Consider the following 27,222-nt stretch of genomic DNA (forward strand, 5'->3'; position numbering starts at 1 on the left):
GAATGGCAAATATAACTTGCTGTACGAGTTTGCATGAAAACACCTCACAGGACCCAACTCACACCTAACTGAATTGACCCCATTAAGTCCATTGCATTTAATCAGCCTCACTGTAACACCGGGTTTGGCCTGTGATGTGTAATAAGCTAGCGTTTTAAAAAGAAAATAATATATATTGATGGGTTGGATGGAAAGCATGGAATAGGCTGCTCCTTGTATTATGGAATGGCGCAGAAATAATCAATTAGTTTGCAAAGCTGGATTTTTATTAAAATGAGATAATGGGGTGGAAATTAAAAAAAATTTATGATCTGCAAAAATATACTAATAAAAGGGGAAGTTTTTCCATTATTTCATAATAATTTACTTATAAACTTTTGTAGAAAGCCTTTAAACATTTGTAACAATGGAGTACTGTACAGTAGGTTGCAGGGAAAAACTGGGGAGAGCATAAAAAGCGTATTACAGGTGATAATAATATAATGCACTTTGTGAATGCTACTAAATCAGTCATTAGAAACAAAACAGAAATGAATAAGCTCTGCCTAAAGGCCCCCATACACGGGGCGATCAAGCAGGCAATCCGACTGATTGGTGCAATTTGCCTGCTATATCGCACCGTGTATGGCCCTGATGTCGAGCCGTGCGCATTTCCTTGGGGTCGGACATCGCACCCCCTGATGTTCCTGCAGAACCATAAGATCAGGGGATGCGATGTGCGATCCCATGGATTGCTATGCGGGTGAGAGGGGGGGGAGCCGGCATAGCGGGCGGTCGGCAACCGCCCGCTATGCATTGTGTGCGCGGACCGCCCGATATGTCCTCTGACGCCTCGCACGGTGCCATCGCATCGTGTATGGGGACCGTTATTCTTACTGACTACCTAAATGTCTGGGACAATTCCTGAAATGAAGGTGATCTCCCTGACTCCCTGGAATGTTTAGAAATCTCCCTGAGGCCGGGCCAGGTGATACCATTCCATGATAACATCATCCCTCTCCGCCCAAACACATACATGCAGAAACACTGGTAGGAACTGTTAAAGCTGGTATATAGGACTTGGCTATGCATAAGGAATATATCATACAAAATGGATGCCAGATACCACTACTGTCTAGTCTTCCCGTATTTTTAAAGTGGCAATAATTTTAAAGGCAAGCCCAGCTTGGTTTTGCCTTTATAATGATTGCTGCTTTAAAAAAAAAAAATGGGTAGATTCGCAGAAGTTCCCACAGCGGCTGCATCACGTAACCTATAAGCCCCGCAAGCTGTGTACTGCCTTTGTTTTAATGTACACTGGCTGATTTATAGGATTCCTAATTGCTATGGGAATTGCCCTACAGGCTTCACGAGTTATTTACAAAGAAGTCTTTACTGAGGCAGACCAGGAAATGTAAGGTAAATTAAAGACAGAAATATAAATAACTTCAAAGTATAATACAGAATACAATTTAAGTATAATACATTTTTAGCCAACTTTTGTGTGTACTGCATATAGCATAACCGTATAGTCCTGTGCATCATTTTTCTGCCTCCTTAATGCCAGCCTCATACCAAGGAAAGTGACTTTATTGCAACTATTGTGCTGTATTTTTGTATTTTTGTTGGTGCTTTTGTTGTTGCATTGTTCATAGTTTTTGTTTTTTTCTTTTTGGCCACGTCCTTACAGGAATTGAACATCAAGAATTTATTAAAGTTTAGGTAATTTGACATAGATTATAGGAAGGTTTGAAACAAGTTAATACATCTTAAATCTGCGCTGCAATAAAATGAAAGATGTGCGGCGGTTTGGTGTTTGTCCTCCTGGGTTGCCCAGGTCATGTGACTTCCCGGTGTGCATCTTGTACGGCTGCCATCCTGCAGAGGGAAGGCTTTCTACAGCGCACCTCAGACTCGCTCTGCTGTGTCCCTCGGTGGGGTGTCCTGTGACTGCTGTTGACGCCTGTCCTCTGTCGCCTGTAGTGTGCCATTGGCCATGCTGGGCACGGCTGGTGTGCCCAGCAGGTGTATCCGGCGGCGTCATTAGCCTCAGCCTCCTATTCGCGTGTAGCACTGTTCATGGGCTGCTTTGCTTGTCCCCTTTCAATTGCGGGAGCAGGCAGGCAGAAGCTAGGCTTTGGAAGGCATTAGCATAATTTAATAACTGCGATCCATAAGAGATTGTAGTTGCGATTGCATCAGCGTAAATATCGGAATCGGGCCCTTAGACTAGCTGGATGGTTGCTGGAGTACATTAGGCCTGACTCACTATGGATCACATCTGCGATAATAATATGCTAATCCATTGCGATCGCTGTCCCGTCACAGCACTACAGGAGGATGCCCACTTTACTTAGCACACATATGTACTGTTTAGCAAGACTGCAAAACCATCGGTATAATCGAGTACCATCGCAGCCTTACGCACACTTGCACAAGCTCTGACCTTACTCACAAATTGCTAACTTCATCGTACGCTATGAGTCCTTAGGCTGCGTACGTCAATGCACTGGGACGCCTGCGTTTCGCAGACCACCACCCCGTCACCTCTCCCATAAGGCACTTCCTTTGCTAAAGCTGCCACGTTTAGACAGCGAAATGCGTCAGTTGACCCAGCCTTACCCACAAGTGACTTATCAAACTGCCACTGTTTCACTTGCCAAAGCCTGGACCAACTTACCGGACCAACTATAAAAGCACACGCCGACTTGGGAAAATCTCCATCTGTTTCTCATTTGGACTTATACACCGTATCAATTTGAGGACTCCAAACAGCTGCATATGGATTTTATGCGAATAGGAACATTCCTCTATCGGTGAAGGACCTGGTAATTATACTGGACAGTCCCTTGTTTTCTCATAATGAGAGTGACTTTTATTTCCATTTAATTGGTGTGGATTCAGGATCTGGAAAGTATATATAGGAACAGGCACATTTGTACAGACAGTCATATGGGTGAGATTCATGCTTGCATAAATTGTTTTATTTGTTTCATGCACGTGCTCTTTTTACTATTAAAATTAAATTTTTATTGAATATCGTGTACCATCATCCATCTCAGCGCTACATATTCTTTATTTGTCTTCTTGTCAATCACTCTGCAATGGGTCAGCGTAGTCACTGCGATCGCAGTCCTGACCGCAGCGGTCGGTTCACGCACGCGCACTGTTATTAATGTGCAGAACAGAACAATCACCCGATTGCGTGCGTTTTAGCCACTGCGTTCCTTGCTGAATCAAGCCCATTATCCATCCTCAATTATTTCCTTCATTTGGAATTCTAGCTATGTCATATTATATTATATTTTTATATTTATTTTGTATTCTTTTTTTTATATTATTTTTCTTATTGTATTTTTCCTCACTTTAGCTGGGACAAAATTTTGGAACAGTCCTGGGGAGAGTAGAGGATTGACTCTGCACCTAATCATCATCCCATGAACTCCTGCAGCAAAGGGTTCTAATTACTAGAGAATAAATCTCATTCTCACTGGTGCCAGATGGGGAAGATGAGTCTGACATGTGTGCCGGACACATTCCTGTAGTTTGTCAGGACTCTGTCACCCCTGGCTGCTGTTAATATGCCTGAAAAGAGCACCAATACAGGCTGAATGGCTTCTTCTGTTTTTCTTTTTCACCATTGTGTTCTGTCACTGTCCTGCAGTGTATATGTATGTGCAATGTACAGTGGGGGTATACCTCATTCCTTATGCTTTAACACGTGCTAGTCGTCCAATAGATTGCACTGTTAGAAACGCCATTGCATTTCACCATTGCGTTCTGGCACTGTCCCCGGGAAACACACGTGCAGGGTCCAACAGTGTTTGTGTCTTTGTTTTTCTTTAATATTTGAAGTTCGGGCCACTTGATTTAAGATGGTGCATTTCAGTCTTTTGGGGATCTGTCGGCTGAATCAAATTTAGGCACTCACGATTATTGGTTTTACCTACAGACCCGCCACTTTGCTTCCTCTCTGGGAGGTCTTACTAAATTCAATAGAGACATGACTCCTTTTGAGACTAAAGGCACACGGGGCGATTTTTCACACGATCCTGCCGTTTTTGTCTGATCGTAACGACCAATCGTGTGAAAGATAGGGTTTTCATAGACGATTCCGATGCAATGCGCATCCCCGGCGTCGTGGATCGGCATCGTAGATCAGATGGAAAAACCATTTGATCTACGTTCCGTCATGCTGTAAATAGGTAAACGAAGCATCTTGTAAGATGCATCGTATACCACTTACAGCATGCTGCGATGCATCGGACGAAACTTGAAAACGTAACGAGGTGTCGTACGTTTTCAAATCGTCCCGTGTATGGGGGCCTTAAGGGGTATATTTACTAAAGGTCAATCTTAATCGATTTAAAATCGATTAAAATCGATGTTGTGTTTCTGGGGCTTAATCACACATTTACTAACTGACAATTTTTTATTTCGTTTTTTAATTATTAGTAAATGTGTGATTTAGCTTCAGAAACACAACATCGATGTTAAAATCGATTAAAATCGACCTTTAGTGAATATACCCCTATGTGTTCTCATCCTAATGCTCCTGTCCATGTAATTTCCGGTATATATCAAATACTTCTAACGTCCCGTCTACCTGACAGTCCGGCATTCCAAGATGTTTGGGAACGGGAATTTAATTCTAGAGGTATACAGATTAATTGGGAGAAGGTGTATCAGACTGTTAGTACCTGTTCCTCAAGTCTGGAAGTTGTAGAAACACAATATAAAGTACTGTCGAGGTGGTATCGTTGCCCGGTTGCGTTACATACATTTTCTTCAGGAGTGTCTCTGCTCTCCTGGCGAGGTCATCAGGATAGGGGTTCATTATTTCACATCTGGTGGGCCTGCTCCTTGATTGTCCCGTTTTGGAGAAAGATTATAGCCTTGGCATCAGAGATTCTGGGTTCACCTGTCCCGACTGGACCAGAATTTTGGCTCTTATCGCACTCAGATATACCCATTTCTAAATATAAAGTCTTTACTCAAACATCTGAATAATGCAGCCAGAGCGGTGATACCAGTCCGTTAGCGTTCTGTACCTCCCTCACCCTGGGATGGTTGCAATGCATAGATTTCTTTATGTCAATGGACAAAATTTTTACTCGACCCCGAAAAGCACTCTGCATATGTGACACTATGGTTTAGTTGGATGGATTTTAAAACTTCCTCCTCCTACAAGGATCTGATACCCCGGGATCAAGTATAAGTTTTGGCTTTGATAGGCTATAATATGTAGCTTTGGTTATACATTTGCCAACTAGATCTTGAATGGCCACATATCTTTCCTTATGGGTCGACCCCCCGTCCTGTTGTGTCTGTCTTGTACTATGCTACTTTGTTTTCGATTGTTTTTCTGCAATTTAATGGATATATGCATTTTGGATGTCGTTCAGGTGTCTTTTGTATTCCTTTTTTTTTTTGCTCTGATATTGTATATGTATATTGAAAAATTTATTTCAAAATAAATAATTTATATAAAAAAAAGATATTTGAAGTTCTCGCTCGGTGTGATCTTTGTTATGTATGCGGGTTTTCAGTACTATCACAATAATGAGAGAACATTTGGCACATGTACTGTGGTGTAATGTTAAGCAGCGATGTACCTGCCGTCTGCACCGGAGTTTCATTCTCTCAGTTATCCCATTGGAGTCCAGGAAGGGCTTCTATCTATCTGGCATATGGGTTTCCTGTCCACAGAGTAGGCCTTATGTCCCTTGCATGTGGACACGCTTCTTTAGCTGTTGGGTTTACGGTGACTAATAGTTGATTTTCTTGCTTCTAGATTCCATACCACATGCACATCCACACACTTTTTCTGGGGTCGGATTTTGTAAGTCTGTGCAACCTTCCAGTATTTTTTTATATTGACTATACCAGACTTGGCTACTCTTCTCAAAGGTGCCAGTGGCTCCCGATTTTTTGGGCAGTTCCCAGCACTTGCGTTCCGTAGGGAGGGTTGTGGATTATCCCGGAGAGGAGAAAAATAATAGTAGGCAAATATAGACTGTACAGTACATTTATCACTCATCCCTGCTTGCTCACCATGGGCGAGATGCACTAAATGGAAAATGCGATAAAAATCCTGTTTGTGTGGCCGCCAGGGTTCCGATGCGGAGGGTAACGCCATCTTTTGCTGGCGTTACCCTATAGAATCCTATGGGCTTCTACCGCAACACACTAGCATGAGGGATCCGATCGGATCCCTCCCAGCATGCCCCACGGCCGCTGCACGCCACTTATGCCTCATGTCATTATTTACAATTATATATGTTGGAAAGCATGTAAGGTTGTCCGGCTCTCCCTGTTGAAAGTCATTAGTGCCGGGTGCCCTTAGAGTTGACACATACAATCCCCACATGGTGCAGCACTCCCGGAAGCGGGACGCAGCACCCGCCCGGTGGCGCATGGTGAGCGACATCATCAGCTGATGAGTCACTGATGCGCTCCCATCACCATGGTTACATAACAGCAACTGCAGCATAATAATACGTAACATTGTAGTATCAACATACATTCATACCTCCCAACATGACCCCCTCCAGGAGGGACACAATGCTCTGGTCCTGGACTTCCCTGGTAAGAGGCGGGGCTGCAGCACAGTTCAAAATTCAAATAGGGGAGTCACACCAACTGTCATTTCACACGCTGCCAAACATCACTGGCTGGGACTCACTGGCAGTTGGTGTGACTCCCCTATTTGAATTTTGGACTGCACTGCAGCCCCACCTCTGGAGCCTCCACCAATCATAAACTACCAGGGAAGTCCAGGACCAGAGCATTGTGCCCCTCCTGGAGAGGGTCATGTTGGGAGGTATGTACATTAGATGTTAAGATTTCAATAGAGAAAACCATCAACAACAGGTCTATAAGGACATCAAAGAAATTATCAATGCTGCCTCGATATATGTCACATTCAATGAATTAAAATACAGAAAACGCCGGTTTACGGATATACATGATAAACTGCCAATGGTGTAGGCAGACTCTGGTTATTTACATATAGTAGTGGAGACCAAGGTGGTCGTTAAGTCCCTTGGGAACAATTACATAATGTTTATATATAATGTTTATATTTATGGTTATGCCCTATGACTTATGCTGGGCATACACAGCCAGATAAAATGTCTGTCAGACCGACAGACATTTTATCTGGCCGGCTGCCAGCCGCAGATGTCCTCGGCATACACTGTGAGATTTCTCTCACAGTGTATTAGCCCCGGCATCCGCGCTCCGCCCCCGGGGGAGGAGACATTTCCTGTTCCTTCCGTAGGAAGGAACACAGGAAATGTCTGTCTGTCGGCCGCGCTGGGCATACACTGCCCGATGCGGCCGACAGTTACCGGGTAAATATCGCATCGGACGGGCATGCTGGACAATCCTGCATGCCCGACCGAGCAATATTTAACCCTCGGTCGCCCGCACACACGCTACAATTATCGGGGCGATCCGTCGATATCAGGCGCATCTCCCCGATAATTGTAGCGTGTATGGCCAGCATTAGGAGCAGAAGCTGTCGTCAGCCGCTAGAGCGTTTATGTTTTGCCTTAAGCTCATTTTGTTTTGTTTTATTTCGGCACTGGGAACCAATACTTGCTGTGTGTCATTAGATAATATTTTTGTATAAGCGCTTTCACAGTATTATCTCTATTTAAATATCGTATATTCTAACAAATTAGCCTTGCTCTCAGGTATTAATCTTATGTACTGTGTTGCAGTGACCAGTGTAATTGATTTTACTTAATGTGTGGTTCGTGTAAGTAGTTCAGTGTCATAATGGGGGTGACCTATGGCCCTGATTCAGAGCCGGACGCAAGTCGCTGCTCGTTCGCTCCGAGCGATGTTTGCCCAACTGCGCATGCGTATGGATCGTAATACGCATGCGCGAACCACTCAGTGCGGCCGAAATTCATGTGCTCGCAAAATAGCGAATGCCTGATAATTTGAGTGACAGAAAGAGGCGTACGTGGGTGGTAACAGGGGAAGGTGCTTGAAAACGGGGAGTGGAGATCCGATCGCAGGCGTGCTTAAAGGTCAAAACGGGCGTTTTATGGGTGTGTATAATTAAAACAGCAGCGTCATTGACCACGTCACTGGGTTATTTTATAGTCAGAACTGCTCGCAAAATTGTGGTAGCAAACACCAGCCCCAAGAATAGCGAGCAGCTCATACTCTGGTCGATGTACTCGATTAATCTAATAAATAGCGGACATGACGTAGGATGCGAGCGGCCAGGGGGCGTATTTTTTCAAAAAACGAACGCAAGTTTTGTTCGCTCGTTCAGACATAGAGGCATGAACAGACCGCAAACAGCGAACGGTTCATTTGAATAGCCACCCCTTGTTTTAGAACGAACGACCGCAAATAGCGAGTGGCTCTGAATGAGGGCCAATGTTTCTTTATATTACCATATAGCAGAGCGGTTGCTGGAGTCAGTTAGAAGCCTGGTGTATTGATCTAGGTGTTATATACATACTATATATAGTTGTTTTGTGCACTGCTGGGAAATGGCCGACATACAAAGTAACTGGCAGTATTACTTTCCGAACATAACACATCGAGGGCAGCCTGCTAATGGGAAGCTGTGACGCCCCGTGTCTGGGACTTCTTCACGCAACTCACCCCAAAATCTTTTGTACATAATAAGTTGCAGAGCCTAAGCGAGAAGGGCTGACAGTGATGACTGCTGCACAATGTGTTCTTCATTGACACCTAATTGCTAATTAGATGACAAATGTGAATTTACAGGGATCGTCTGCCCTGTGCCTCATAATAGTACCCCAGAGACGGGACCAACTCGACTGAAAAACTTTGAAACAATGGTGGGGCTGGTTCAAGTGCATTGGTAAAGGTGACGGGTACCAAACCAGGCGCACGAGTAACAGACGTGCGGCCACAGTGATATTTACAGCTCTTTATGCAGACAAAAATGTATTTATAAAAGAATAGTTTATATATAGGCATATGTAATATAGATTGCTGGTGAAATTGTATTCATCACAATCTGCTTATCAGTATTCCCTGCACTGTCACACTTGGTCAATACTTCATTCTGCAAAGATGATCAATAAAAGGGACAGAGGTTTATAGTTGTTGTGTGCGGATGACCTCACTCGCCAAGCGATCAGTTTGTTGTACGTAGAAGAGGTTACACTCGTCCTTGAGCAACCTGATTGGGATTACTCCTCCCTCTCGCCGTCAGTAACTGCCTGTTACTGACTCCTCCCACTGCGCTGTGGGTGGGATACTCGTTGCCATCACCAGGTTCCAACATCAGCACCTGGAACAGCTTCTCCCAGGCTCCTACCACTGGCACCTGGTACCGCCTACTTCGGGTTATGTATGGTCACGCTGCTGCAACACCTCCTGGGTGGTGTTGGCTAATTCCCACTGGTCCCTCACTACAGACCAGTTCGCACTGGTAGCAGTCAGAGGGTTTGCGCTTGTAGATACTGGGCTCAACACAACAGCCAGTGAACCAAATAGCATTTTGGCGCTATATGGAGTCACAGAATACAAGCAGCTCCAGGCGTCTTGAATCAAGTACATTTTTATTGCTCAAAGGATATGTCTTTACAAAGATAGTTGCTCCACAGCTTACGTTATAGAAGATCACTCCTCTCAATGATGGTCAGAGGGTTTATACCTTACAGAGCCACATCAGCCCTTTAAATACAGAAAAAAACAGCAGGGGTCCATATGTTAACAAATCAGGGATCTATCTCCCAAAATTAAATATAATTTAAATTTCTATGGAACTGGTCAATTATGTTCCTCCTTTGATAAATCTGCCACTTATCACGCAGAATATTTAATCATCAGGAAGCAAAGTAAATTTCCACATAAACACAATCTTACTGAACACATTCTGGTCTCCTTCCTGTAGAAGACGTCGACAGGAAACTCCAGAAGACAAGAAGACCCATAGACAAAGGCACCACTAGCCCTAGAGCAAATGGTTTAAAAAAGGATTAATTAACATGTCATTACCTGTGTCTGGGTGACAATAACCTTCCCTTAACAGGTAACTGCAGCTCAATGCACTTTCCAAGGGTCACACAGACTCTATGGGAAAAAAAGTACTATTATCTAAAAGTGCCCAGTTAATACGTTGAAACATCTTTAGGTATTCTGTGCCCAGAGCTCAAAGTTGGACTTTACAAGTGGAGCCTTGCAGTCTAGAACGTAGCTCGTCCGAGGCTGCAGGATAATTCATATGATAGTTAAATACATTTTTCTATCTTTACATTTAAATACAATAATTAGGCTTTTCAATGCAGGCTGTCCTACTCTATTTGAATATTGCACATTATCTACACTGTACCCAGCACTGGGAATTAAGGCCCTGATTCAAAGCCGGATGCTCTGAAAGAGCGCTTGCTCTGAATCTGGGCGTTTTTTATTTTTTTTGTGTGCGGCCTCCTGGCCGCTCACATAGCTGTGGGTGACCACCCACAGCTATTGCGAGCGGCCAGGATGATGGTCGCGATGGTCAAGACCATCGCGACCATCGGGCTTGCGACGAGACCCTTGTGGTAGGGTCTCATGGCCGCAAGCCCCAGAGAGCTTCTGGCTCTAATACAAGTGATGTCAGTTTGGCCGCCCACAAATGGCAGGCGTTCGCTTGGGAACTCCTCCGTTTGTGAAGCCACCCCCCGGTCACGCCTACCAAACGGGGCGAGCTGTCAATCACCATTTGGTGCGAGACCCGGAGCTACGGAGCACCCGTCACTAGCCGGGTCTCACGCTGTCGCACGACGGAGTCGGCTCCATCGTGCGCATGCCCAGTGGGCAAACATCGACCCGGTTGCAAGCGCTCAGCGCTTGCGACCGGGTCTGAATCAGGCAATAAATCCCTTGGTGCTGCAGTCCCCAGATGCTGTTCAGATTACACTAGCTAGCTGCAAAAAATGTACATACTAGATCATTACGTACAGTCCACCTAAAGCGCACAGCGCCAATATTTGATGGCGCTGCATGTAGTGGTGGCCATCTTTACTGCATGACTAGCGTCCCCTGGCCACAGCTATAAAGAGCAAAAGTCAGCAAATAAGGATCCAGGGGTCCCAAGGATATCCTGCTATCTCTACAAAGACAGCTTATTAATACTTAGTGCTTTGCCAATTATAAGCATTCACCAGATAACAATGACATTATTTTACCCCCCCAAACATTCCTCCTGGCCTCTTAAGGTGCCCATACACGGTGCGATATAGCAGCCGATCCGACGGATTGGTACGATTTCCCTGCTATATTGTACTGTGTATGGTTGATATCGGCCAGTGCACGCACCCGTGGGGTCGTATATCGCACCTCCAGATCTTACTGCAGGTTCAGTCGATCTGGGGATGCGATGTGCGATCCCATGCAGCACTATGCGGTGGGGGGAGGGGGGCGGCATATCGGGTGCACATGCACGCCAACGCGCTCTCGATATTGGCCATTTCATTGAGCGTCCGATATATCGCCCAGTGCGTAGCCAGGGTAAATGTCATTTATCTAGCACAGTCTACGAAATGATAGTTAGAGGCTGATTGGACTGTGAGACGATTAAAATGCTTTCATGCAGATTGTTAGTACCTGTCACATCGGTATGCAGTCGGGAAGCCGGCGGACCTAATCCCGACAGCCGGCTTCCCGACTGTCATATCCCGGCAAGGGTCTAAAGACAGGCGGCGATATGATAACGCCTGTCATTAGACATACGCCGGGAGCCCGGCATCCCAATCGAAGGGACACTGAGCGCGGATAGCCACGGAGGGTGGGAGGTGTAGGTTTAGGGTTCCCGGGGGGGACAGGGTTAGGCACCCCCCCAGGAGGGTAGGTTTAGGCTAGGGGAAGGGGGGGTTAGCGTTAGGCACCCCCGGGGGGACTTAGGGTTAGGCACCTCCCCGGGGGACTTAGGTTTAGGTGGCGGGGAAGGGGGGGTTAGGTTTAGGCACTTAGAGGGGGGATTAGGGTTAGGCACTGGAGGGGAAGGTTAGGGTTAGGCACCCCTAAGGAGGGTTAGGGGGTAGAAATAGGTTAGTTAGTACTTACCTTAGGACGATCGTATTTTCCTCCTCTGCCAGGATGCCGCTGTCGGGATTCCAACCGCCGGGCATGGGTCTGGCGGTAAATCATACCGATTCCGTAACATCGCTTGTCTCTTGCAGGATAACGGTACGCCAAGATGTAGCAGGCAAAGTCAGATCTGCAAGCTACGTGTGATACAATTCCTCAGCCTTGTGTATATACCATATTTGGTTATAACAGTTAATAAAAGTTTCTAACGTACTCGTGAGCCCCTCGTGGCAGTCGCCCAATCTCTTGATTATTATGACAATATCTGGAAACCTTCCACAAGTACAAACTTCTCTATTTCTTCTGGAAAGGTTCCGACCACAAACTAATATATGCCTATGATTCACTACGAGGTGGTGCTGTTTCCAAATATACTGATACAAGGTAATCAAAAACAGGACATCTGTACAATCATAGAGTTCAGTGCTAAATCAACAGTATAATCACAGTGTATATGTATTGTTCATAAACAGTCACCCAGTCCTGGTCAGGGTTATCTTTGCTGGATGCGGGGTGTATCAGTTATTGCAAAGAGTGCTATACGGTCTGCCCACATTCGCCTGACTATCTGTACTTCGTTTATCGCCGGTATACAGGTACACGTAACCGCCCGGACAGATCTTCCGATATACAGTACAGCTGTCCATAGAGACGTACAGATTTCTGGGTTTGTGGATCCTGGAGACCTAGACATACTCTGCTGGAAACGTCCAGGAGGCTTCTGAATATCCGGGCGGCCCATGTAGTTATTCGCGCTGAATTGCATCATTGTAGCCACGCCCCACGCTTTATAAATCTCTGCATTGGATAGGGCTGTCAATGCCACAATGGCGACAGCCAGAAAGTCGACAAGTATGGTCTTAATGAACAGGTGCGACCATTGTAAGTTGGGGACGGAGAGGCATGATTCGGATCCCCCTCTGTTGTGGATTTTTGCGATAAGAAACCCAAAGGCAGAAGTCCCAGAGAGGTGCGCTTTCCGGAGCTAGATGCGCGCTGTAACATCGCAGCCCCATTGAAACCTATGGGAACTGCTGTGCCGATATTTCTGATGTCTGCTGAGGTCCCTGTTCTTATACAGTATATGGGGAACTGTATGGATGCGGCAAAAACCTCAGAAAATGGCAAATTATTTGGAGGTTTTACCCCAAAATAACAATGGCACAGCCCCGATCTCGATCTCTGATTCAGTTGCAGTGTGACAGCTCCTTGGAATGAAACAGTTACCACGGATACAGTATGTGGTAGAACACTATATAGTCAAAAAGAAAAAAAAAACATATAGTGTAGTCTTTAAAACATTTTTAAGTAAAAATAAAATACATTTGGGTCCTCCTACTATATGATGTGTCAGACAATTTCACAAAGCCATCATCTTTAATCACCCTACAACAAAGTATTCCATGAAGAGTGAATACAGTATTAGGGGGGAGATGTATCAAACCTTGGAGAGAGATAAAGGGGAGAAGATGCCCAACTCAGCCAATCAGCTTCTAACTGAATGCAGCACAGTCTTTAAAATGACAGCTAGATGCTGATTGGATTCTTTAGGGGGGTATCTAATTATCCCCAATATTTTTGGGGGGCGCGAAACAGGGATTTTTCACCGATAATCCCCGCTATTCACTGATAGATTTTCCATGTATCCTATATATTTGGACGAACAAATAGGATAATTCGCCCAAAAACACACAGGATACGTGATAAGTTCATGGACCGATGTGTTTTCGTCATTGCACTGGCGAAAAAACTGCACTTTTCGGGGATCATCTCTCGGGACACGTCAGGTCCTGAAAAAAAATCCCCGATAAGTGCCAACGTCGGGCCGGACTACGGTGCTAATTGGATAGCCCCGGGGGATCCATTATTGCCCGAACAATGTTCAGGGCTAATTGGATACTGCTCTTAGTAAAGCTCGATTTTGGTCGATTTTTGGTTGATTTTGTATTTCAGGGTGATAAAGTGAGGAATCATTTTAAAGCATGACTATTTTGTGTTAAAATGCTAAGAAGAAATTATGTTCTGAGTGAGACATTTGTGCTTGAGAAAGGCCATATTCTTATCTATTCTAGCTCTTGGGAATGGTATTCATATAGAAATAATTTATGTTAGACAATTAAGACTATAGCAGAGTGTGTTCATCCTTTGTATTCAAGTCTGAGTTATATGACAGGAAAGATAAGAGATTATATGGTCCTGTTGAGAACAATGGTGTATGTTGTCAAGAGGCTGCATTATATCAACAATGTATTGTCTCTAAGATTAGACATAGCAAATAAATCCCTTGAGAGAGGTCATAGATTTATAGATATAGATAGTAGTACCAATATTCATTTATATAAGAAGGAGAATACTTATCTAGAAAACATAGGATTGTTTTCTTCCTTTTTCCACAAACGTTGTTATTGGTCGTCTTCCTTAGAGGTCATCTGTCGGAATAATTTCGTATACATGGAAATAAATAATACGAAAAAAACGGAATGTGTAGATTCATCTATTGAATAGTATGCTAATAATAAATTGGACGAAAAAGACTAACCTTACATAACTACACCTTATGAGAGTAGGTGTGTACTGTCCCAGTGTGCATCTACTCATAAGTAGGAGAACACTTTAAGTGTACTAGAAACCACTCCCGACTGGGTAAATTAGGCTAGGTAATGCACCTGGCTTGCATACGTGGGTGTATTCCAAATGTGCAGGTGATTATTCAACTCCAAATCTGTACTAAAAAAATACACTTTCATATTGGTGGGAAAGTCTAGATTACACACTTGATTTATACTTGTAAGGTGTCTTCCCAGACACATAGAAATATCTTCCAAACAAATATTCATGAATCTATAACTATTAATGGCAATTCACACACCTGACTTACACATGTAAGGTGTGCTAGGAAGCATATAAAGGTTTCTTTCAATCAGGCAGTTTATCAAGATACCTTGATAAAGGGAGCTTTGATCCCGAAACGCGTTGGTCCTGGAGGCTGTCTTGATAGGTGTTTTGGTACTGGAATAGAGGTGAAGTATGTGTTCTCCCATTTTTTATTTACCATCCATGTGATTGTGCTGGCGCCCACACATCATCACGTTTTTTTTGGACACATGTTTCTCTGCCTATAGTTCCTTTAATACCAACCCTATCATATTTTATTAGCGATTTTTGGGAAAGATTGACCCAATATTTCATTCTGACCTTTATTGGTTCTGATTTTGGATTTTATGGATTTTTATATATAGTCACATTTCTTTGTTATGTGCATGATGAAATAAATATTTTTGCATTATATTCAAGACATTTTTTGAGGTTTTTGAAAAGATACCTTGATGAGTTTCATTAAGCACCAGAAAGTGTGAGTATGGGTACTCATCCACCATATATACGTTTAACAGATAAGATTGATTTCAACTGAACATCTGCCTGATTGAAAGAAACCTTTATATGCTTCCTAGCACACCTTACATGTGTAAGTCAGGTGTGTGAATTGCCATTAATAGTTATAGATTCATGAATATTTGTTTGGAAGATATTTCTATGTGTCTGGGAAGACACCTTACATCTATAAGTCAAGTGTGTAATCTAGACTGTCCCACCAATACGAAGGTTTCTAGTACACTTAAAGTGTTCTGGGACAAATTTCACACGTAAGATTCTCCTACTTATGAGTAGATGCACACTGGGACAGTACACACCTACTCTCATAAGGTGTAGTTATGTAAGGTTAGTCTTTTTCGTCCAATTTATTATTAGCATACTATTCAATAGAAGAATCTACACATTCCGTTTTTTTCGTATTATTTATTTCCATGTATACGAAATTATTCCGACGGATGACCTCTAAGGAAGACGACCACTAACAACGTTTGTGGAAAAAGGAAGAAAACAATCCTATGTTTTCTAGAGAAGTATTCTCCTTCTGTTATCCCTTGACTTCACGCACAGACAGCGCCCCCACTCTATTCCACACCCATTTTTTATACCGATTATTGGACCTATTGGGATAGGTCTGCTGGAGAGAGTAGGCAGAGGTCTGTGTGCAGCGCCATCTCTATCACCTATTTTTTGCAGTGTACTATAAAATAATCTGTCTGTCCAAAATAAAGGCAGAGTGGTTTTGGAAACACACAGGTCTTGTTTCCCATCATTCTCCGGCCGTAAAATGCATTGTGTTAACTGGTGGCTGACTGCTGTATGTGAGCTGTGGAGGATAATGGGTCTATTAAGATCAGCGTTATCAATTGACTAAATCACACATTTACTAACAGATGATTTTTGACAAATTTTTTTTAAACAATCTCAGAAATAATCCGTTAGTAAATGTGTGATTGATACGACCCAGGAATTTCCCTGCTCAGACCCGGGAATGTCTCCTGTGGAAAATTTTTTGTGGATTTTTGGTCGAGACCCCCTTTCACACTACACCTAAGACACGGGAAAATTCCAAAATCGGCCCCTTTCAGACATAAGCAGGGTTTTTCAGATTTCACGCGTGATTCACTCCACGCTGCAGCCCACGGGCATCCTGCACCGGACACCCTACTCTCCACGGGCTCAGACCCCAAACAGCCCACGGCCACTCTGCACTCCATGGGCACCCTGCACCGGACACTCTACACTCCACGGGCTCAGACCCCAAACAGCCCACGGGCACTCTGCACTCCATGGGCACCCTGCACCGGACACTCTACACTCCACGGGCTCAGACCCCAAACAGCCCACGGGCACTCTGCACTCCATGGGCACCCTGCACCGGACACCCTACTCTCCACGGGCTCAGACCCCAAACAGCCCACAGGCACCCTGCATCGGACACCCTACTCTCCACGGGCTCAGACCCCAAACAGCTTACGGGCACCCTGCACCGACACCCTACTCTCCACGGGCTCAGACCCCAAACAGCCCACGGGCACCCTGCGCCGTATACCCTATTCTCCATGGGCTCAGACCCCAAACAGCCCACGGGCACTCTGCAGTCCATGGGCAGCCTGCACCAGACACCCTACACTCCACGGGCTCAGACCCCAAACAGCCCATGGGCACTCTGCACTCCACGGGCACCCTGCACCGGATACCCTACATTCCACGGGCTCAGACCTCAAACAGCCCACGGGCACTCTGCACTCCACGGGCACCCTGCACCAGACACCCTGCACTCCATGGGCAGAGACCCCACACAGCCCAAGGGCAGTCTGCACTTGGTACCCTGCACCAGACACCCCACGATCACTCTGCGCCAGCCATAAGCCCGGTCTCACTGCTAACACCCGGTAACTGTGCAGCAGAGGAGGAATGCGGGTCACCCCAAACACCCTCAGATTGCCCTGCCATAGCCGGCCAATCAGAAGCTGCTGGGTGCAGCCCGGGAGTAAGACTAGAGCAGGGTTGACTTCCTGGTCAATTGCTGGAGGGGCTACCTGGGAACGTATTCCCGGGTAGGTGCCTTGCAGACATACGTGTGTCCCTTGAATTTTGGCTGAGGCCATTGGGTATGAGTGGCATATGAGTGGTATATTTACTGAAAGTCGATTTGGTTCAATTTGTGGACAATGTATGGTGGATTATGTGTTTCAGGGTCTAAATCACACATTCAGTTAGAGATGATTTTTGACATTGTTTAAAAAAAGCTGTCAAACATCATGTTAGTAAATGAGTGAGACCCTGAATCACAAAATCGACCAAAAATTTACCCAACATCGTCCAAAAATCGACTTTCAGTAAATATACCTTATAAAAAACTGGTGTAGGTCTCGTTGTGCATCAGCTCTTTAGTGTGGAACAATAGAGCTGATACAGAGTGAGACCTACACTAGCTTGTATAGTGTATTTTGTATGCCCGCATCTGACACTTAAGTCTCCCCTGCAACTGGAGGCGCCGGACCGGGGAGGGAAAGCGCAATCTAACATAGTCTGAGTACAGTGAAAGTGGGTTTCATGCAGACTGGTCATGTGATTTGTTAGTAGGGGTATATTTAGACCCTGCTACAGGGCAGGAGCAAATAATATGCACTGAGGATGGTGACTTGCCATAATTCAGGGGCATATGCTGCTGATGCGGAAGTGTATGCATGCTGGCAGGCGCATGCTATGGGGGAGATGCACTAAGCCTTGGAGAGAGATAAAGTGTAGGGAAATAAAGTACCAACCAATCACCTCCTAACTCATTTTTCAAACACAGCCTGTGACATGGCTGTTTGGAGCTGATTGGTTGGTAGTTTATCTCTTTACACTTTACCACTCGTCAAGGTTTAGCATCTCCCCCTATCTGCGCTATTTATACGCTATTTTTCCGCTCTTTTTTTTTAATCTCCGCCCATTTTGACCAGACATGCACTGAGCACACCGCAAAGCTGCGACACAGATGAGCCGAACGCACGCTTCCCATCACCTAATGCTCCATTGTTGCTTTTATGCTTTATGTAATAATTGTTTCTTGTTGACATTTAACGGACTACTATCCCTGTGTGAGGCCAATTAAATGGAACCACATAGACATCACCTACTGCGAGATTAATCCCAGTTGCCATGGTAAATAAATGTATAAGTCATCTAATTTGGAAAATGGACAATAGAATCTTCCTAAATTGATATGCTGAAGATTTAGGGCTTGCTACAGAGGTGGACGCTATTTACATGGCGACTGCGTCTTTACACGCAGCGGTACTGCGGATATATGCTAATGGCGCAGGAGATTAAATTTGTACGGAGACGTCCACCGGCTGCGTCTCTGACCCGTCGCTTGCCTCTGTACTTGGCCTCTGTACTAGGCCTCTCTTATGACCCATGAGTAGTGGTTTCATCTGCGTCCAGGATCTTGCCATTCTGCTTATGAATGGGTCCTCCTAGGGCCATCCTGCCATCTACCACAGCTGGGCACTCTGAGCAATCGTTCTTTCAATTCCCTCCTTTTGCTGTCACTTTGCCGTATTCTTCTACATTAGTGACCCTTGTACAGTCCTGATATTCTCTACGAATGGGTAGAAAATCAAGAAATCATACACAGAAAAAGCAGTTTTAGATGGGCATATAGATGGGCATCATCACATATTAAATTTGATTATTTTGTCTTTACACTCTAACATGGGCAGTGGCCACCTGTAGAAACTTGGACATTAACATTCAAGGGGATATGCATCAAACCCTTTGCTGCCCATAGCAACCAATCAGCTATTAGCTTTCATTTACTAGAGTCTATAAAATGATAGGTAGAATCTGATTTGTTGTCCTCTTTAGAAGGTTCAATCTTTACCACTTAGGGCATCTGACCCTCTACATATGCCGTGATGCTGTCTGGCCTCTTCCTTCTTGATGTATATATCCGTACCTCCAAGCTGTCTCGATTTTGAGTGGTGGTGGGAGGGAGTTGGAAGTCATTGCCCATTAAATGGAGTTCTATAGCCCATGAGGTGGCCCATCCCTTCAGAAGTCGTAAACTGGGGATGTGGACACACCAGGGCATGACCACATCCACTCTATCTCGGCCGCACCAGCGGGTCCAAATATGAGATCACTGATGTAGTGAGGTAACTTAAACGGCCACTGGAGCTTCTGTTCAGGGTTTATGATATTTCCCCTTCGTGTTAAGGACCTGGACGTGACGTGGATTGAGGACGGAAGTGCGGTTCCATGCCCATAATAGCCGCCGAAAGAAGAAATTTGTTCGCTCGCCAGTTATGTCTCTGAGACTGGAACATCTTCTTGTTAGAATGAAAGCGGCAGTAGGGCAGAAATTAAGGTGATCGGTTAAATGTTCTCTGTAAAGCTCTGTGTAATTTGTTACTTATTGATAACAGTACCAATATTATTGCTTTAAGGTATCTTTTCATCACTATGTAATGCTATGTGTATACTGTATATAATATATATATATAATATATATATATATATAAATAACACTGGCGGATTCAAGGGGGAGGGTAGGGGGGACCTTTCATGCATGGCCATGCAGCAGATTACTGATTGGTGGATGGCACAGGTCATCCACCAATCAGACAGCAGGTGGAGGAGGCTCTCTCTCAATATATGTCTATTTGATTGTAATTAAAACTGTAATCTCTGTTTCCCCAGGCCTTCGGACAGTCCTTCACCATTCACCGCAAGGTCGCAGAAGATGGCGAGACCCGGGAGGAGACCCTACTGCAGGAGTCTGCATCCAAGGAGGAGTATTACCTGGGGAGAATCCTGGAGATGCAGAACGATGTGAGGCAGAGCAGAGCCGTCATCACCAATGTCCAAGGGGAAAACGAGCGTCTCACCGCCCTGGTCCAGGACTTAAAAGAGGTAACTTATTCTTATTTATTGATTTGTTGTATTGGACGCATCACAGTAGTTGTTAATTTAATCTTAGTGAAGACATACGAAATGTGAGCGAGTTGGAGGCGTCACTTAAAGGTGAATTTTACACTAGAATAATCCAGCATTAGTTTCACAGAATCCTGACGTCACTAATCTGTGCTGCTAGGAGGACCCTGCTCCTTCATCTATGTAATGTTCATGACTTTCTGCTGCCTCCATTCAACCTCCTCACATCATGTTACTGCCCCTGCCACCTGCAGCCCTGTCCTCACTGACCCATCACTCATCTCCTGACATACTCTGTGCTGCTCTGACCCTTCTCCTCCCAATATATAGCTCTCAGTCTGCGGCTTCCTTCTGCTTTCATTCTCCCCCTCACTTCATGTCACTGCCCCTGTCACATGCAGCCCTGTCCTCACTAACACATCACTCATCTCCTGATATACTCTGTGCTGCTGGGGGTCCCTGCTCCGTCCTCTATATAATTCTCAGTCTGTGGCTTCCTGCTGCCTCCATTCCCCTCCTCACACCATGACACTGCCCCTGTCACATGCAGCCCTGTCCTCACTGACCCATCACTCATCTCCTGACATACTCTGTGCTGCTCTGACCCTTCTCCTCCCAATATATAACTCTCAGTCTGTGGCTTCCTGCTGCCTCCATTCCCCTCCTCACATCATGTCACTGCCCCTGTCACATGCAGCTCTGTCCTCACTAACACATCACTCATCTCCTGATATACTCTGTGCTGCTGGGAGACCCTGCTCCGTCCTCTATATAATTCTCAGTCTGTGGCTTCCTGCTGCCTCCATTCCCCTCCTCACATCATGTCACTGCCCCTGTCACATGCATCCTCGTCCTCATACACACACGTGGACAGATCACTGCCTCCCACAAGCTCAGTGCTCTCTGCTCATAAAATACTCTTCACTTCAGTGAGAATTCTAAGGTTATGTTTGCGTAATATTGTGCTAAGTAGTGTGATTTGCTCTAGGAGGAGGTGCACTAAGGAGTGATCGGGCACCCCCAGGCTTAGAGGGGATAAGGGTGCTTTTTGCAGCCACCTCATTTCTACACCCCAGTGACCATCTCTGAGTTCTGCATTAAATGTCACCACCACGTATGACATATAGGTCAGCTGGATGGATTTTTACATGTAGTAACTTAAGAAAAAAATGAAAGCACGTCCAAAGATCTATAGCACCCGCTAATGTGGCAAATGCCTACTAATATTAGGAGAACAGCCTCCGCATTACACACTGCCTAGCCGCATTAGCTGTCCCCGATTACAACCTACTCTCCTGCTCCAGAGACTGCGGGAATGGCCTTTGTGCTGGGAACTGATTTGCAAGTATCTGCCATGATATCAGGGAAATGAGAGAACTGGCACAAGACCATGACCTGAGATCTGAAATGTCATTCTGTTCTAATGCACTGAAAAATCAATACACGTCGACAGGTCCTGAGCGGCTGCAGGGTCTCTGAGGCCATTACTGGAGTTAAGAAACACGAAAAACTTTTGTTAAAGTACAGTTGCCCCCTTTGAAGTACAATGAAGTGCGTTGGTTATATTCGCTGATACACGTGTGTAGACGGTGGTCTGCCGCTAATGGCTGCAGGGTGTGCGGTGCACAGGGGCCCCTGGCTTTAGGGGGGGCCACACCACACACCCATGTGCTAAAATACTTTCCGGAGCCACGCATCGATAGTGCTGCATGGCGCCCATTCTCTTGGCGATTTGCACATGCACGGTAAAAAAAAATTGGTGGGAAAATGGACGCTGCACCATTTTCCCGGAGACCTCCGCATAAGCAGTAGATTGGCACAGCGCCAGAGCCTGCTCACTGGAGAGGAGGGGGCCTAGACAGGGACTTCACACAGGCCCCCTCCTCTATTAATACTCCCCTGCGTATAGATGTGTTTTCTCATTCATTAGAACCAGTCTCTATGATCCTGGAACATGCATCATTACGTTCCCCATTAGAAGTTTGATGCGATATTGAGAAGCCTGTACTTATAGAGAGACAGACTGATGGGACTAACACAGAATGGTTGTGTCCTGTCTTCGTCAGGCTAAGTTTTATTTAAAACATATCTAAGCGAGAACGTCACATGATTCTACTTTTATGTTATAAATTAGTATCTGCTCAGTTGTTCATAAGGTGATTTACTGATTATTATTGTTACTTAGTAACATTTATGCTGCCTCTGAGTGGAAATAAAGGAATATTTTCTTATGGTGCATACACACGGTCAGATTTTTCTTCAGATCTGAACGATAACGATTTAAAAAATCGTTCAATCGTTCACATCTGAAGGAAAATCTGACATATCTGTCAGATGAATGATTTGAACGATGCGCGTTCCCGATGGTCAGATAACGTTATCTGACTTCTGATGTGTTTGCAGTCAGACTTGGACGATTCCATTCATTTTAAAGCAGTCAAAAATCGCTCAAATCTATGATAAAATCGTTCAAATCGTTCATCTGACAAATCTGACCGTGTGTATGCTCCATAAGTTAGAGCGCTGGGGTCACATGCAGCCCTGTCCTCACTAACACATCACTCATCTGCAGCAGTTTCTTCATGACACTCCCTCGATTCCTTGACATTGCCTCTAAAAAACAGGTTTAGATGGTTTTCTGGGGAGAGATTTGGGAGCGGGAAGCCAAGCACAACATGGTATACCCATTGACTATGGTTGGTTTGAGGCCAATCGCACACCAGCAAAGGAGGTGTGATGGCGAAGTTAAATGTATGGGTGGCCATGTTGTGCACCATCGTGGTAACCACCCATGGATGGACTACCAGTGATTAAAAAAACATCACCTATCGATGAAGTGTGCCTCGAAGGATAACCCTAGTCACAAGCCAAGCAAGAGATACCGGCTCACAATTGGACCTCCCATTCACACATTCCATCCACCGCCATTTTATATTGAATATCAAAATTAATTTGCCCATCTTGTATTATATTAGCAGAAGAGACCTTGGAAAAATGGCTGAATATTAGGGAGAGGGGGCCACATTCGGAATAAAGTTTCTTCAGATGGGGATTTCAGCCGGCTATTGTGTGCGCCTGATAATATAGTATACCGAGCTCTCTGCAGATCTTCGTAGCACAGCCAGAAAGACTGTGAATTTTTTTTTATTTATTGCAAAAAGTTTGCTGCACTCTACAGACCATTAACTTATGGCTATCAAAAAGCGTCCAGGTTGAAAGGTTGGATTTCAGATTACATTTCAGCATTTTATTGCTATAGCTATCTGTCTCAGAGAATTAATAATTTAGGGAAATGTATTATCAATATATAAGTCGATAACTAATAAACTTTGATCTGGAGACATTTCACTGTGTATAAATCAACTTCCAATAAGAAATGTGTGCTTGTATTACAGGTCAGAAATTATTTTGGATTTTTGAGAGTCAGATTCCACCTCTTATAGTAAGAGAGGAGATTCTAATGGGTATATTTACTAAAGGTCGATTTTTAGCGATTTTTATTTGATTTTTGTGGTCTAAATCATGCATTTACTTACAGATGATTTATTATATAATTATTATTTTTTTAACCATATCAATCATCTCTTAGTGAATGTGTGATTTAGACCCTGAAACACAAAATCAAATTAAATTTGATTAAAATCAATCAAAAAACGTTCAGAATCGATCTTTAGTAAATATTCCCCTAATAGACCATCCTGCATCCAATGATTTTCTTTCTTTTGCTAGTACAAGATGTCCTGCGGTCTTTACACAGTTTTATTATGCTTTCTTCTGTGCTTTTCAGCCACATCTTACTATCATCAGGTAGAGTTGCCGTTTTTGTTGCTCTTCTGTACGAGATAGTACTGTTTCACGCCAAGATATCAGCTTTATGCCATGTCCAAAAGTAATAAACTAGAAATACACATATATATATATTAAAGTTGCTGCATGATGGATCGCACAAGCGACTAGAACAGTGTTGGCTAACCTTGACACTCCAGCTGTTGCGGAACTATATATCCCAGCATGCCCTGCCACAGTTTTAGCATGCCCTAATAGCAAAACTGTAGTAGTGCATGCTGGGTTATGTAGTTCCATAACAGCTGGAGTGTCAAGGTTAGCCAACACTGGACTAGAAAGTCATTCTAAGGCAAAAATATCCATAAATATATTGCAGATGGTTTGTTAGAATTACATTGGGTGCAAGATTTGCACTGAACCGCAGTAACCAATCAGACTCTTACTTTCATTGTGCAACTTTCACTAGTCATGTAAAAGCTGATTGGATTCAATGTGAGCAAATTAACCTTATTGATTATCCTTAAGGAAGCAGCATCCAGCCAACATAGAACTGTGAGGAACGTATTGTTTAGCTACAAACAAAAGAATTGAAATCTGATATTGCATCTCCCATGGTGCTTTGCCAAATCGATTGAATAGATATGGGACATCCATATTTTCTGTAAGACCGGCTTGAACATAAATCCTCCTTTTCATTTGTGCTCCAATATCTCGAGCTATAGATGTTGTGGCTGCCAATCACTCAATGAAGTTTGTTTAACCTGTTAATGGTAGCCATGTACAGACTGACCACCTGAATTCTTCCAACCCCAGTTTCTGCATTGATCCCCCTGTCGGTTGAATTTATCTTCACAAATCATACACTCACCAAAGAGCTGGTGGATTCAGGTTACAGGACTCTTAAACAACACTCTGGTGATGTCTTGTGATCAGAGACTAACCATATTGGACCAGGAAAGAACTACTGACCAATAAGACCTACTAACCAATAATTCATAATGAGTACACCTAGCCAGCAGCGTGACTATTTATCCATCGACACCATGGTGGCAGTAGGTGTTTTCCTGTCCGAGTTAATCCTTGCTTAGTCACGGAATGGATCATGATCTAATTCCTGCTGTATCTTCACTTACACATCCCATATGCATTTGCAAAACACTGAGAAAAATTCAACAGTTACATAAATCCCATCACCACTTACTGGGGTGATGCCCAGTTGAATGCATTTTGGCATTCCCCTGCATGCTGAGTTGTACGCCAAGGCAAATGCTGATAGCATTAATATGTCCTACTGAACCTTGAGTGAAGGAGCAGCGAAGCTCTCGGAAAACAAACTTGCATTCACCTCTACCTCTGCTCCACCGCCATATTGTTTATTTTGCAACTTACTACTTCTAATGTGTGCCTTCATATATCTCCTTCATAAGCTATGGTATGTGAATAATATTCCTGCACTAACATACAGATACCACCTTGTGTGGCTAATATATGTTCTAAGCCTAGACTAATCTATTTTGTAATGGCACTTTTCTATTTTGGGCCATTTCTTATTATATTATTTTCATAGAGGAAACTGTTTCATTTCCTAGTTCGTCCAAAGGGGCAATTGTGTACAATCCCAGGTGCTGGATTTAAGTGGACTGGGTACAGGGCTGGCAGTGATACAGCACAAAGTTCAGTTAACAGGCCAAGGTCAGGGCAGGTAGCAGATAAGGCAAGGTCTGTACACAATCTGGTGGCCAATAGCAGAACCTAGAAGGGTCCATTAAATATAGGAGAACTCTGATTGGTCAGAATGTGGGAGCTGCCATGCTTTGACCAATTGAAGCCCTCCTATTCATTCCTATGGCAGTAACCTGCCCTTTGCCATGCGGCCTCATAAGCAGTAGTCATGCGTAGTCTCATGTGGGTTTTTGTTTTGCCAAGTACCAAAGGATGTTAGTGAGTAATGCAGATGGGAACGAGGAATGTGTGGGGAGTGGTTACAAAGATTTTTTTCCTACACTGTGTCATCATTTTAAAAAGGTTTTTTTTTTTAGATGCACTGCAGGTGCCAGTGGGCTCTGTCTGCCAGGGCATGTTGGAACAGAGTTCTACAAGTGCCTTCATGCCCTGGCAGCTGTTTAAGTTGGGCATAAAATGGTTAACTGGGACCTATAGTGTTCTGTATAAAGACAAATATAATTTTTAACTAACATTTTTTTAACCTCACATCCACTGCCCAAGGGATGTGGGGAATAACCCTAGATGCTAGTTCCCACTCCAAGTGTCCCCTACTCTATAGTGCCGCCAGCTGTGGCTAGTAAAGCCTAGTACTGGTTAGTGGAAAAATCACCTATTTAAAAAAAATACCTATTTAAATAAAAAAAATAAAAAAAGACTGCATATGTCCTGGGACAGATCATAGGTTTGCAGAGGGATCGTGATTTAGAAACAGTTGGTCATACAGCAAATCCATGGTCAAATAAAGTTTGACCCTTCAAACTGCCGGCGATGCCCATCAGGTTCTAAGCACCAGCCAGAGTCTTCCCTAGAAGTTAATGCACAAAAAGGTGCAGCAAAGATCAATTGCAGGGAAATGCAGTGATGTCTAGATAACAATGAGTAGGCAAAAATAAATTATACACACACACACACACCCACATAGAACTATTTAAAAAACTGCAATGTACATATTAATCAAACAGTGCTGCTAGATTCATCAAACGCTGAGACAATACTCAGAAGTTTTGTTCGTCCTCCCTTGTACTTAAGGAAACAAGTGCCAGCATGTCCTGACATTCAGGGATTGCTGGAATCTGTAGTCCACCTGCAAAAAAAAAGCACAGACACTTTAACAAAATATATAAAAAAAAAAAAACACACATTCCTCATTAACCAATTGAGCATAAAAACGTGACTTTATTTGGTTAGAAACAGTGGATCCTAACCAATCACAGCGGCTTTTCTGATTTTCTGATCAGAGTGAGTTAATGACTGGCTTATAAGCCGCCATATGCTATGCTGCTCTTTGTTGTGGCGTCTAAGTGTTTTTTTAGTTGTTGTTGTTGTTTTTATTTTTGCCAAATCAGGATCTGCTACATCACA

The 27,222-nt window shown here is 44.1% G+C and overlaps 1 protein-coding gene across 6 annotated transcripts in view; it reads left to right on the forward strand.

Moving 5' to 3' along the window:
- BICD1 (BICD cargo adaptor 1) overlaps positions 1–27,222 on the forward strand; it is a 215,580-nt gene that overhangs the window by 86,527 nt on the left and 101,831 nt on the right. For all 6 annotated transcript variants that reach the window (XM_088478276.1, XM_088478277.1, XM_088478279.1 and 3 more), the window contains exon 2: positions 20,116–20,328. In XM_088478276.1, the coding sequence (XP_088334402.1) occupies positions 20,116–20,328 (213 nt within the window). The remainder of the gene's footprint in view (positions 1–20,115; positions 20,329–27,222) is intronic.

Source organism: Taudactylus pleione, unplaced genomic scaffold (genome assembly GCF_031769625.1).
Source record: "Taudactylus pleione unplaced genomic scaffold, aTauple2 ptg000212l, whole genome shotgun sequence".
Classification (NCBI taxonomy): Eukaryota; Metazoa; Chordata; class Amphibia; order Anura; family Myobatrachidae; genus Taudactylus; species Taudactylus pleione.